The 13,548-nt window shown below is 37.0% G+C and overlaps 2 protein-coding genes across 2 annotated transcripts; one reads left to right on the top strand and one right to left on the bottom strand.

Annotated features, from left to right (window-relative positions):
* Positions 1–1,598: 1,598 nt before the first annotated feature.
* On the bottom strand, positions 1,599–8,321 carry LOC117430829 (aspartoacylase-like). The gene is made up of 6 exons (XM_034051334.3): positions 7,884–8,321; positions 6,100–6,295; positions 5,723–5,816; positions 5,133–5,240; positions 3,979–4,088; positions 1,599–3,431 (listed from the first exon to the last, which is right to left on the bottom strand). The coding sequence occupies exons 1-6, from the start codon at positions 8,123–8,125 to the stop codon at positions 3,234–3,236; spliced, it is 948 nt and encodes a 315-aa protein (XP_033907225.2). The 5' UTR covers positions 8,126–8,321; the 3' UTR covers positions 1,599–3,233.
* A 113-nt stretch (positions 8,322–8,434) lies between these two features.
* On the top strand, positions 8,435–13,445 carry LOC117429087 (spermatogenesis-associated protein 22-like). Its single transcript, XM_058998391.1, has 8 exons — positions 8,435–8,956; positions 9,821–9,908; positions 10,447–10,584; positions 10,765–10,918; positions 11,487–11,832; positions 12,087–12,213; positions 12,563–12,660; positions 12,877–13,445. Exons 2-8 carry the CDS (start codon positions 9,866–9,868, stop codon positions 13,066–13,068), a joined length of 1,098 nt encoding a protein of 365 aa, XP_058854374.1. The 5' UTR covers positions 8,435–8,956; positions 9,821–9,865; the 3' UTR covers positions 13,069–13,445.
* The last annotated feature ends 103 nt before the right edge of the window (positions 13,446–13,548 follow it).

Raw genomic sequence — 13,548 nt, 5'->3', positions numbered from 1 at the left:
ATAAACCACTCTGCTGTAAATTCATTCTGTTGGTGTTTTCTTTCAAGTGTCATTTATTGACACCATTAAAGATGCTTGCACAGAGAGTTCCAGCTTAAACAGCGGCTCATTTTACGTAGCGTCAGCATTTCAATCCAGAAAGGGCTGTCTGTGAAAGCCATCTCTAACAGTGTCTCCTTTGAGTCTCCTGAGTGAACTGTTTGTCTGAAATGTTCAGTGTTCCAGGGCTGCTTCTTGTTTCATCGTGGTGATGCTTAGATTCCCCCATCAGTTCATTTAACTGAATTGACTCCCATGCTATTACTGTTTGGAGTCTAAGAACATCATAACAGAATGCTGTAGAATTGCCATGGCGCGCCCCCATCCCTAGACAAAAATGCCTGGGAATCAGCATTTAAGTATGCACTGCCTGCAACAAACTGCTCCACCAGGTGGCGACAGTGTGCAGTACCGTTCCAATGACAAATAGGCAAATAGAAACAAGAACACGTTTGCAAGATTGGAACAAAGTCCAGCTAATGTGCCATCAAAACATACTGCATCTGTATACCAAGGAGTGTAGCGTAACTGTTTCAAGATTGCAGGAGGCAGAGAATAATGAATGAGCTTGGCAGGCGGGAGTTTATTGTTAAACAGAGTTTTATAGTATAAGATATAAGGGCATTAATAGTAGACAATGATATTTTGGAAGGCAATGTTTAATGAGACACTGTAGCACATGTACAACAATAATACAAATACAACATTTATAGATATTGTCGTAAGGCCAACTTGGAAGACTACAGGAAACTGGGAACGGCACCTTGTGATTCTCATGATTTGTGTTGTGCAAGGAAAGAGCATGACGATCATGGGTGTGATCACTCGCTAAACAATGTGCTTTATATGAGAGAAAAGAACACAGTAATTACGCAGTATATAGTCACACAGGTTTATTTAATGGTTTAAACGGCGTGTTCCTGTTCTGTGCTTAGCTCTCTTCACGGCAATCTTTTTTTATGTAGCATGGAGAGTAATGCACTGCAAAGTATATGTATTCCATTTCTACAGAGTTGAAAATGCAGACAACTAACTGAATGGACAGATGGACGGACTAATGCTGTGTGTGTTGTTGTCTGACCATCTGGCTATTTTGAATGGATGCCCAGAAGGATGGGCACCCTGGTGATAATGCCTTGATGACGTGAGCTTGTCTACAGTAGATTCAAAACTTCTCACATGAAATCATGGCGCTATTGCAATTTCAGGGATTGAAGTGAAGTATGTAACTCAAAAGACAGAGGACATGATATCTACAATCCAGAAACTACCACCCCACCCCACCCCACCCTCACACCCACCCCACCCCACCCCACCCCAACCCCACAATCACCCCACCCTACCCCACCCTACCCCACAATCACCGCACCCTCAACCCAACCCCACCCCACCGTCACCTCACCCCACCCTCACCCCACAGCCAAAGTGAAGTGTGAATATTTTGTATCCTTTAAAAGGAAAGCACTTAGCTTTTCCACTGTCTTTTACAGATTACTGAAGTCACTTAATCTTGTTTCATTAATGTGAATGAATGCACTGTCGCCATCAGTTCAGCCCACTATGTCACGGGGATATGAGTATTGCTTTTTAGTGACAAAGAAAAACACTTTATGCAGTTGAGTCATCCTTGGAAATTTATCAGAATGTACCAGAATCCAATCAGAAAGTTTAGAAGATACAATGAAGTGATCATGTCCACAATGCAGAGTTTAAGACAGACATGATCAGTGTATCTTTTAAAGGAGGACCCTTATTAAAAACGATTTGCATATACATTTCTTGACCAATTAATAAAATGTTTAGTGTGCAGCAATTGGCACAAGCAAGAGACACCAAACACTTGAAAGTTGTATTTATTACTCTTATCAAACATGTTATTAAAAATGTGCAACGCTCAATAAAAACAATAGATACTGATTGTGTACCACATGTAATAAGTCATTTGCATTAGACAAAACACATTTTATGCATCAATTAAACTCTTAGGTACAAGTAGTAAAAACACACAACAGATTAAAAATGATAAGAACATCAACAAATAACCTGAGAAAAACGCTACCTTTTTTGCAGATTTATTGCTATTAGTAAGGAAAATAATAGGAATCAATAATTTAATAATTTCCTGCAATTAAACAGCTCTGGGGTGTTATTATGTTAATATTATCCTTACTCAAAATTTAAACAGCTATTACCTTAATAAAGTATCATCTATTAAAAATATATATACCTTTGTATTCATGTTAATATTTATTTTGAAGTTTCCAAAGGCTTTGTTTAAAAGTGTTTGTGGTGTATACATAGGTCTTCTAGTTTTTACGTTTTTTAATAATTAATAGTTGTTAAGCCTTAACTGAATGCCAGATTGTTTAAATTAGACACGCAGTACTAGAAACTAACGCAGTGGAAATTAATAAGATGAGTTCGGTGATTAGAGCCAGAACGAAATGCAGGTTCAAATAGAATCAGGTGAGATCAATGCATGCCGTTCGTTAACTCAATCAAGATATGAGGGTAAAAAGAAACAGCTTCCTTTGGTAATTAGTGTTGGATTAAGAAAGCGAATCTGCTCAAAATATGTTTAAAGGGACATCACGTGATCAAAAATAAAACCCGAAAACTAGCAGCTCTATGTATACAGTATCACTAATATTCATACTGAATATATTTTTTTATTAAGAACACAATAAAAAAAAGTATAACACATAAAAAAAGCTATTTATAAATCTAAATGGCTTTTCTTCAATTTAATGTTAAGTGCAGCTGTAAGAATTTTTTTTAAGTATATCCGGACAAACCATTTTTCCAGCATTACACTGTGAAAAAAAACCCGGACTGTTTCAAATAGACCAGACAGTGGCTGTGCTTATGCAATATGCAACCTGAGATTTGTTAAAATTATGTCTAGTGTCATGTTTCTAAATATATAAGAAATGTATTTTAATGTGAGGTACTGAAACGCTGCTCCTTTCTTTTTTTTTAAATTGACACAGAAATGTTAAGTTTGTAAAACACGTAATTTAAGAATTAATCATAAATTAAATGTCCTTCCACCACAAAATCAGCTCTTTATTGTAGTGGCCTAAAAACAGAATTTCACAGTATGTTCCTGTTATTCTTCCTAATAATATCTGGAAGGTTTGCAGGGCGGTTTTCTTTTAATGGATTAGATACTGTAACCCTGTAGCACTTCATTTCTATGTTTGGGAAACCCTGATGCCTTTAACAGTTAAAGTTTCTTTCCTGGTTATCACAAAAGCTTGCTGTTTCTCATAGTAAGCAGCCTCGTTTATAAAGGTAGGGTACACTGTGCTGTCACCTTCATAGGGGATAGTTCTTCCATCGAATGTCAGAAACATTGGGTCACCTGGGTTTAGCGCCTGCCAGTCACGATCCTGAAAAAACAGAAAACAAGATGAACTAGTACAGTTCTGCCTGCCTTTTTCACCATGCTATCATTCACAAATGTGGTTAATTCAGGGTTAGACTATGTTGACAGTGCATGTCTTACGCAGTGTGAAGTCCCTTCCTTAATCCACCGCCTTCAATATTTCCCATTTTCTTGTACAGTAAATTGACACATGCAAGCACATATGGGGGGATGCACTTAGATGCAAGATAAGTGTATGAGCTTGCATGCATTGATGGGGGATAAAAAGCTACATTCTGTTAGAAATCCACCTCCTTTGAAATGGTCATTTCCAGTCACTGCTTTCCATGCAATGACATAGCAATGGAAATATGTTTCAGCACCCACATCTTGCATGTGGACTTCTCAGTAGTGAGGGTGCTTATACTATATCTGGACATAGACACATAGGACAATTTAAGAAAGCATATGAGTAACACAATTGTGTATACCCAAGTATATTACCCTGTGCCTGTGTTTACCAGTCATGTTACATGTTTTACAATTCACTATAATTCCTTGGTGTTTGTTACCTGGAGATCAGTGTGTATCATAGCAGAAATGTTCCCATCTTTATCCCTTGGGTAATCCACACTCTCTGTGATCCTGTACACATCGACCGTGCATGGGGAGAACTCCTTACCTACGAGACAAGACACAAAACATGAGGCATTTGATGAAGCAGAAAATAATTGGATAAGCCAATGTCAAAGCCTTAATTTCAGGACAGACTGCTCTGGGCCTTCTATACAACAGAGATGATCATGAAACAGGTCACATGGTTCACCTCTGCATAGCATTACCTCACGGTTTTACTTTTTGATTTCTTAATAGTTACTAACATATCCTGTATTGGTTTGTGTACCTTTATTAAGCAAATCTGTTTGAAACTGGTAATGCATAATGGTGTGAAGAAATAAGTCATTACAAACTGTGCACAGTGCTGGGCCCTTTATATTGAAAACTGGTAGTTGTTTAATAGGGAACCATTTGAACCTTTCAACTGTGCAAGGCTGACCTCTAGTGGACAGTTTCAAACATGCCGCTGCTTATTTTAACATTTAACTTGGCAAGATGTTTTATTTATTTCTACCTGTTAGAAAAAAATTGTTAATTGTTATCCGGTGAATTATTCCAACATAACCAATGCCAAAATAACTGCCCACAAACAAATAAGTGTACAGAATGGATGCCTGACAGAGCTTCTTTGTTCAAAATAAAGGCGTTTTATCTCATTAAAAACTTCTGAAACTCAGCCAAAACTTGAATGAATGTTTCTGGGTCTTTAATCAATTTTAAACTGGTCCAGTGGTCAGTAAAAATACTGAACAAAAACTTTTCTCACTTTTCAAAGTTGAGACACAAAGATTTTCCTTAAGTGATTTGACTCTTTTTTTTAGAATGCCAGGGGTTATAAGATCTGATTACATTCAGAAAATGGTTGAAATAAACTTGATTAGCGGTATTATATCTTCAAGATTTTAAGCTTAGCGGCCCTCCACCACTGGGATATTGATGACAGCTGAACTTGGGATCAGACTGATTGCATTGTGTGCAGACTACTCTGTTGTGGTTAAAGTTACAGTGAAGTTCTCAGTAATAGGTCTCCGCACTACGTTGCCAAGTTATGTGTAAAGGTCAATAGTGAATAGGAATGTTAATCCAATAAAGTGTTACAATTACCAACCTTCATTAAAAAGCTGTATGAAATCCAAAGCATGTTTAATGATTTTCTTCATAGTGTCCAATACATCGCCTCTGATAGTACCATGAGGCTGCGGACCAACCTCCACACCTGAACGGTAACAAAAACAGATAAAGCATCTCAATATTCTTTTTTTACACTCTGAGATAAAACTCTACCAACATTTCTGAATATTCTTCAGGAAAGTAATTAAGTAATTAAGAGAGAAGCCATTTTGGAGGGGGTGGAGTGAGTTTACAACACATATATGAGACATTTCATAAACAGAACTATAGGGAGATTGCTGGACCGTGTAATCAGTATTAAATACAATACTTGCCAGGGGGTACCTTCACCACAGTCCTGGCACAGTTTTGCTTTGCAATGAGATACTGCATGTTTGAGCAACTTTTTTTTAAAAGCGGTACGGCATGTTCATTAATGATCAAGCTAAATATCTTCAAAACATGTAAGCTATGATCTGTATTCAGTATGGGACACTGGATGGGATTAGTTGAGAAACTTCCTAATGTCATTTTAAAGTTAATATTCCACCTTACAGAATTCCAAAGATCACTGTGCTTTATACTGACCTACTGGACGCTTAGCTACTGATCGTGATGCTGCATATTTCAGAGTTGGGTGTTCAGTCAGCAGCACGGAGCAAGACATTGGGATCAAAGCATTCTGAGTGGGAAAAAAGTAACAATTCGTTACTCATTTCAGGAGCTAGATATTGATAGATATTAAACACTGCAGTACTACTGTAGTAATCACCGTCTTCAGTGCACAGCACAATGCCGATAAGAACCCCCACAATCAGCCCTGAGGAGTCTTTTCAGAAGTAAACACTCATAATAGGATATTAAACAGATGAGAAGTTTTCCTTTTAAGTATTCTTTTTAAGGATAAGTGTATTCCTTTCATTTAATAATTTGCCCTTTTAAATACCTTGAATTACAGTTTTTACCTGAACATAATGAACCATTTGAAGGTTACAGTCATCCTTTGAGCTCTCAAGAATCAGGGTGCCCCCCATGTTCGAGGTAGTGTTGTGAAGATCAAAGATGACATCATAGGCCTCCTGACTGCCCTTTGGTCCAAACAGGCGATTGATTTCCTGAGCTCTACTCACTTCATAAGGCAAGTCTTCACTCTTTTCTGCACTGTTAGAGAAAGGATATTTATCGTGAAATCCTTTGTTGAAAAGCACAGCTGTACAGCTGTATGGAAGACAGTGCTGTGTTATGAAATAGACCGCAGGCTTAGTGGAGTTTGTTTAGTGAAACTGAACCAGGTCCTGTTAGCTCAATGAAGTGTTTCTTAAAAGGCTTTCAATTACTGTTTCACGAAGCAAAAAAAAAAAACTAATACCAGGTACAATTCTGTTTTAATGTCCTGTAACCTATCCTCTTGTGACAAGACATTACTGCCAGTCTATTCACAATTTCAAAAGTATTCATGGTGTCATTTATTAGTGTGTGCACTCAGACCACAAGTGTAAGCTTTTCCTTTTAGTGCATGGCTAACAACAGAGGCACCGTAGCTGTTTAACCAGTATGTTCCCAAAGCCACTGTCTTACATAATGCACCCAATGTCCCTCCTGAAGTTCATTGTTGTTTGCATGCCTCCCCATTTCCAGCTGGTAATTTCCAGAGGTTTTCACCATTCCATCAATTGAGCCACTGCAATGCTCCCAACCTAGAAGGACTGTTTTTCATGACAAAGGTTTCAAAGCACCTACAAATAAATCACCCCATACCACTTTAATTCCAGGATAAAGAATGCCCATCAAAGAGCAGTCTGGTGGTTCAACAAATGAGTACTGCAGTGTACTGAGGTGCTGATTCTGTAAGAAACTCTTCCTGATCTGCACTGCCAAGCAGGCTAATTTCCAGTTCTTTTCAAATTGTGCACAGAACAGTAAACACTGCTATTGGGAGAGGGAAACTCACATCCCACTTCTTTTGAAATCTGCTTTCAACACTTTCTTCATTCATTCATTTAAAAGGCTTCAACAGGCCAGCCCATTGAAGTCCAGTCGAAACTAAATTTAAGGTGTGGCAATCAAATGCGCATGAAGGCAAACAGTCAGTTTATTGTAGTTAGTGACGTCTCACGGGCAGCGTCTTAACCCGAGCTGACGTTATACCGAGGTCAAACTAAGGTTAAAAGCTCTAGCTGCAGTATTTATAGGACTGCTTGGTATTTACTATTCAACCTGCAAGTCTATGTTACACGGCAAACCAACAGAGAAAATGAAGGAGTCTTTAAAAACATCATCAAAACGCAACTAATGCTTCAGTGTCCCACATCATAGTGAATTTTCTTATGGAGTCTATTTACTTAATTTTCTAGTTAAGTCTGCTACCGTATGTCAGTTTACTGTTTGTTCTTTTACAACTCCCAAAAGATGCAGGGACACAGCCTTCCTGTCCTCGCAGTGGTCGCAGGTTATGTATAGGGAGTTATACCATACTGTAAACATGTGTACAGGAAACACCTGTAAAGCAGACTTTTTACACATGGGCTTCTTCAGTCACAAACTATAATAGTGTATAGGACAGTAAACGATTCAACTGACGATACACTACGTAAAACTACAATATTTCCATTGCAATAATCGTTTACTGTGCAAGTTTAAACATGCGTTAAGGATCCAATACAAACCCCCATTGCAAGGCACTATAAAAAAAAAAACACGTGGCTTGTCAATCACGCTTATAGACTGTGTTGTGCTGCTGCGTTCTTACCTGAGGTTTTCTGTAGTGAAAGCTCTGTTTAAATCGGTGTCTATGTATCTGGTACATTTCTCCACGGCTCTGGGGTTGGTTATAAATGGTTTTATCTGAAACCCCGGTCTCTGAATCTCAGTTTCGTTTTTAATCCACTGGTTAACCAGCATCACCCCTGACATTTCGTTACCGTGAGTGCCTCCGAAAATGGCAACTCTTCTGGCTGCAGGCAAACTTTCATAATTATGACAAGAAGTCATCGTACTGCTTTGAGGAAGCGCCGCTGCAAAGACGAAGGCCAAAGCGTAAAAAGAAATGTTGGCTGAAGAGTTACGGCTTGTCTTTTCCTACTGAAGACAGTCGCGAGGACTGCACGGTTTATTTTAACTTAACTTACATAGACATGGTAATGCAATGATTACATGTCGAGCTCGATCACCGGCAGAAGTAAGCTAAGCCTGTTGTTGTTTTTGTACATTACTTTAGTCAAGTGGGTTGGGTTTCCAAACCAGAGCCTCCTACTGTAAATTTGCATAGTCGTTTCTTGAGCATAGTTGCAGAACTCTGCCATCGCAAACCCCTGCACACAAAGTAATACGCCTTCTTGCCACATTATGTTCTTTCACGTGTATGCTTATGTTGCCGATGGAAAAATAATAAAATACTTTTTTTTTCATTAAGTTTGGGAGTGAGTCGCCAACCCTGGGCTGACATCAGCTGACCACAAAGAATAAATTAGGAGTTTAGTGTGCCATTTCAAAACTCATCATGGTATTCATGCTAATCCACAGTAAACTTCACGTACACGCGTGCCATGATACACACGTGATAACATTTACTGCACTGAATCTAGACTAAATAGATTTTAAAACGCAGTACATTTAAAAAAAAAAAAAAAAAAAACTCAAATAGTGTACATTTTCTATAATATGTGCGACCTAGTCTTCCAGTAAATTTCGCTGAATGAAAACTTTCGGCCAATTCAGTCAGAACTGTCAACACGTTTGTTGACGTCATTGCACGTGCATTAGTAATTATGGATCTCGTGAGCGTGTGAAGCCTGAGAGTCATACATTTGAGTGGTGAGAAAGGTGAGTTTATTGAGTTTTCTGTGATGTTTTTTTTTTTGTTTTTTTTACATATAATTGATCAAATTACATTGTTTTGCATTTATATTTCTCTCTCATTGGGTAACGTCGTCTATCAAAGTGTGTCAGGGCATGGAACTGTTGTTTGTGAAATAACCGTCACTATTACCTGCCATGTTTTGACACAATGTATTAAAATAAAACTGCCTCATCATTTGTGACTTACGAAATTCCAATGAAATGTGTTAAATTTAGAGGGCACTGCTCCAGTACTGTATTGAAATTTGGAATTTAGTGTAGGGCAAAGAAGAAATTAAAAAAAAAAAAAAAATGGAGGCATATAAAAATGTGTTTTGTTCGTACCAGTGTTCTTTGACACTAAATACCTCTTTCATTGGTACACCCGTGCGAAAGGTTAAAATGTGCTGTACTTTCATTTGCTTTACATGTACAGTATGCACTTTCCTTTGCACGTTTCAAGTGAATGTACAGTTCAGTCTCCACTAGAGGGCAGATGAGCAGAGAGCAGTTGATTCCATCAAACAAGAAGACGTAATTGTATTAAGAGACAAAATAACCAGAGGGTAAAGTAACGTCAAATAGGACAAAATAAGGAAATGCAGGAATTGTAAGAAACGAGAAATAATAAGAAAAATTAAAAAAAAAAACAAGATACAAATGTTAAACAGGGTTTGAGGGTTTCAGAACTGACTAGATTCATTATTTTAATGACCAAGTGGGAGTTTGTGCAATCGGGCCATTGTTAACTGATATCCCTTATTTAAACTCACCTGAGTTTGTACCTTCCTGGTTAACATATATAGCACATTCTGCAGTTATCTGTCTTTCTGTTCTGTTTATAAGCAGAGTATAATCTGTTAAACCACAGAAGAGGCAAGGGTAGGTGATACAATGAAGCGAACTTTTAATGAAAATCCAACAAGGACAACGGCAGGTGAGAACAGTTGTATAAATAAACTGTAAGTTTACATGTACAAAAAAAAACAAAACTATGACAATGTGATGAACTAAAAATCAAGACAAAGGGAGGTCTTTTAATGTATTATTATGTATTAATGTATATATGTTCTGTTTAGTCCAAAGCAGTAATGAATCGTCATAGTAATGCTGTACAGTATTAAACTAACTTGTATCAAACTCATTTTAATGCCATGTTTAATAGGATACCTAACATGCTGGTCTCAAAATGTTACACTTTGACACTAGATGGTGCTGTTGTACCACTAACCTCATGATAGGCAAAGTCTTTTTTACCCGAAAAAAAAGGAACCAAGTTCTCGCAGCTTCAGTAGCAACAGCATTATATATAAAAAATAGTACTGCCCAGTGCTAGTTGTGTAGTTTACTATATAGTTAAGTACTGATGTTTTGCATGGCATGCAGCAGAAGGACCATCGATGAGGTCATCGATGAGGTCATACAGAGTTTTTTTTTATTATTATTTATTGAGGTATTTTATCCTTTTATCCTAGGCTGCCTTCCTGTACAGTTGTTCAATCAGAAGAAACGAAACAGACTACCATTGACGTCAAATCCTATTGAGAAAGAATTCCATTCCAGCAATGAATATTCATCTGCCCGAGGTTTTGAATCTTCATATAGGCCATCAGGTAAAATTAATACACTTGCAGTTTTACCAATATTGTATATTTAAAACTTTAGATGCACACACAAATGTCTTTATATTTAAGCAAAATAAATACCTTTCTAAAATATTTTACATAATGACATATTCCATATTTCTTTGTATCATATTACAATCATTTCTATGTTTTCTTTTGGTAATAAAGGATTTTACCAGACACATGCACCAAGCAATCAAGTGGGTACTGCACAGGCCAGTCAGTGGGCCAACCAGGGATATCAGAGTGTGAAGTCTAATGCAAGCAGTTCAGGAGGAGGCTTTGCACCAATGGCACATCCAAGTAGAGCTAAAAACACTGGGTATGTTAAGCTGTTCATTATTGAACCCTTTATTAAACAGGTATATTTTCATAAGACACTGAAACACAGCACATTTTATCTACAAATAGTTTTATAACATGAGCATGTGGAATTACTGAAATAATCTTTTTAATATTAATGATTTGCTTTTCTACTTTTTTGTGTACTGAACAGTAATTCTGCTGATGCCCACAGGGTGTCCCTGTAACCAAGCTATGATAAGCTTTCAGTGGCATGAGCCAAATGAATGTTTTAAGCACAGTATACACCATTTCCTTCTTCTCATCATCAGCTGAGCTCTATGTTGATTTTTTATATTTTTTTACATACTCTTTATTATACAGAATTGGCAATTACAACCATGTGCATATATTACCCTCTTCTGGCTTGACCCAGCTAAGAAGGCTGTTAAAGAGGGATTCTTTCCAGCAGAATAATAAAATCTAATAATTACAATAATTGAGAGACTTTAAAACAGCAGTCTAGTATCTAAAATCAGAGTAGAGTGGGTTGTTTTTACTAGATTTGTTTTTAAAACATATTAATCAAAAAGCTTTTAATATTTCAGATCAAACATGGGACAGCAATCTTTCAGTTCAGGAAATTGGCAAGAAACCAAACAAAGAAGTTTTCCTTCAACTAGTGGGAACGCTCAGAGCAAAGTCAACACAGCCAGCACTTACAGACAAGCTGACATCCAAGAATCTTTTCACAGACAACAAAACCAGTCAGAACCCGTTCACCAGTCACCAAAGATGCAGTGGCCCAAACCTTCCACATCAAGCTCTTCAACCACTGGAGTTCAGTCGCAGAGCTCTTCCTGGAATTTTAAATCTACTCCTCAGATCAATCAGTTTAACAAAGACAGTCAGAGCTGGTTTCCTAACAATAGCTTTGATGTGCCTCAGCCAAAGGTACGTAGATATCTTTGTTGATTGTTAAAATTATTATTTGTAGAAATGTATGTTATTTAAGCAATTTGAACTTCTGGTAATATCGATTTCTAACAAATACGATAGCAGGCTGATTCAGTGCCTCAGAATAAGGGGCTATGGACATGGGTCTATTATACTGGTACTGGTGCGACTGTGCTGGGTCTATCAAATGGTTATACCACTCATTAAAGTTAACTTACAGTATTCATACTGATATGTTCTTGTCTTTAAAGAAACCACCAGTATTCAAGATGAAACCTGCAGAAGAAAAATCTCTGCGTCTTGTGACCACTGTAGTGGCAGGCATGAAGCACTGGAGCCAGTACAGTGATCGTGCTCCTTTCCTGTTTGAGGTTTCTGGTGCGTTCTTTACCTTTTTTCACAGACTATGTAAAAAGTTTCTTGTCAAACATAGGTCTGGCAGTAGGGGGTGCTGATTTCTTTGTGTGTAGGTAGCTATGAAAACAGTAATCAAAGCAACATTTCATAATAAGGGTAATCCTAATTTAAGTTTAGCTAATATACAGGGCTTGCCATCATGATTTAATATTCACTCTTTTTAAATACTATTAATTACACCAGGTTGCAGTTTGATTTCAAATTTATAGTTGGTGGCTGCCTTAATCTGATGCTTATAACAACACTTGGCCAATGAACATGTTTCCCTGCATTGAAAAATATGTCATTTACTTGTGAAAATCTCTTATAGCTACACTAGATTCAGCTGTTACTACTGGAAGTCATGGTGCAAAGACATTTCTTTTAAGAGATGGAATGGATGCTGTACAATGTGTTTTTTATGAAACTGTAAGTATACCCATTGTACCAATTGTGTCTTACTTATTATGCACAGCGTCATTGAATGTCATGTACTGTAAGGTTCTCTAGCAAATACAAGAAGACTAGAAATATATATCAGTTACGTTTTTAGTACAGAAGTATAAAATGTTTTTTGTACTAAATACAGCCCATATTGTAATTGGATACAGTGTGGATGAATATATTGTGCTATGTTTTATATAGGACCGTGAACTTCCGAGACTAATCAGAGGCCAGGTTCACAGATGTGTAGGGAACTATGATAAGAAGAGAAACCAGCTAAAATGTGTCTCAGTCAGGCCAGCGACAACTTTGGAACAAAGAAACTTTCCTGAATCGGTTAAAGCTTCAGACATGGAGATGAGACAGTATATAAAAATGTTGAATGAAGTTTAACAAATGACTGTATTCTGTATAACTGCTATGAGAATATTGACATATCAGTTGATTCTTCACCAAGTAAGATAGCAATAAGCAGTGTTGTAAAGAAGCCATACCCTAAGACATTCCAGTTTCAAAATGTGCATTTTAGCATAATTTTTTTTTGTTAATTTAAAATTGGTATTATTAGTTCATGTATTAATATATTGTAATGTAAGGTTGAGTTTGTTTTCACTAACACTGATGCAAATTGTAAAGCTGCTATTTTGTGACATTAAAGGCATATTATATATTCTGTTCTACTGTTCATGAACAGTACACATGTTAATATTTAGGTCTGGGAGACATATTTAATTTCCAATCCATTTCTTCCCCAACCAAAACATGTGAAAAGGAAGTGTTTTCCATGTATATGTTTTAAAATAATAAAAAACTTTTTTAGTTGTTCTAAAATATACATGTTCTACAATAAATATATATTTTGCTATTGTGTTA

Source organism: Acipenser ruthenus, chromosome 24, assembly GCF_902713425.1.
Source record: "Acipenser ruthenus chromosome 24, fAciRut3.2 maternal haplotype, whole genome shotgun sequence".
NCBI classification, from domain to species: domain Eukaryota; kingdom Metazoa; phylum Chordata; class Actinopteri; order Acipenseriformes; family Acipenseridae; genus Acipenser; species Acipenser ruthenus.
Note: the sequence above shows the minus strand (reverse complement) of the source record. Positions and strands in the feature narration are given on the sequence as shown.

Excerpts from the sequence above, each read along its gene's own strand:
- LOC117430829 (XM_034051334.3), bottom strand. The coding sequence starts at position 8,125 with ATGACTTCTTGTCATAATTATGAAAGTTTGCCTGCAGCCAGAAGAGTT. Across the intron at positions 6,296-7,883 it reads TTCACTACAGAAAACCTCAG|TGCAGAAAAGAGTGAAGACT; the intron begins GTAAGAACGCAG and ends TTTCTCTAACAG. Across the intron at positions 3,432-3,978 it reads TGATACACACTGATCTCCAG|GATCGTGACTGGCAGGCGCT; the intron begins GTAACAAACACC and ends CTGTTTTTTCAG.
- LOC117429087 (XM_058998391.1), top strand. The coding sequence starts at position 9,866 with ATGAAGCGAACTTTTAATGAAAATCCAACAAGGACAACGGCAG. Across the intron at positions 9,909-10,446 it reads TCCAACAAGGACAACGGCAG|GCTGCCTTCCTGTACAGTTG; the intron begins GTGAGAACAGTT and ends CTTTTATCCTAG. Across the intron at positions 11,833-12,086 it reads TTGATGTGCCTCAGCCAAAG|AAACCACCAGTATTCAAGAT; the intron begins GTACGTAGATAT and ends TTGTCTTTAAAG.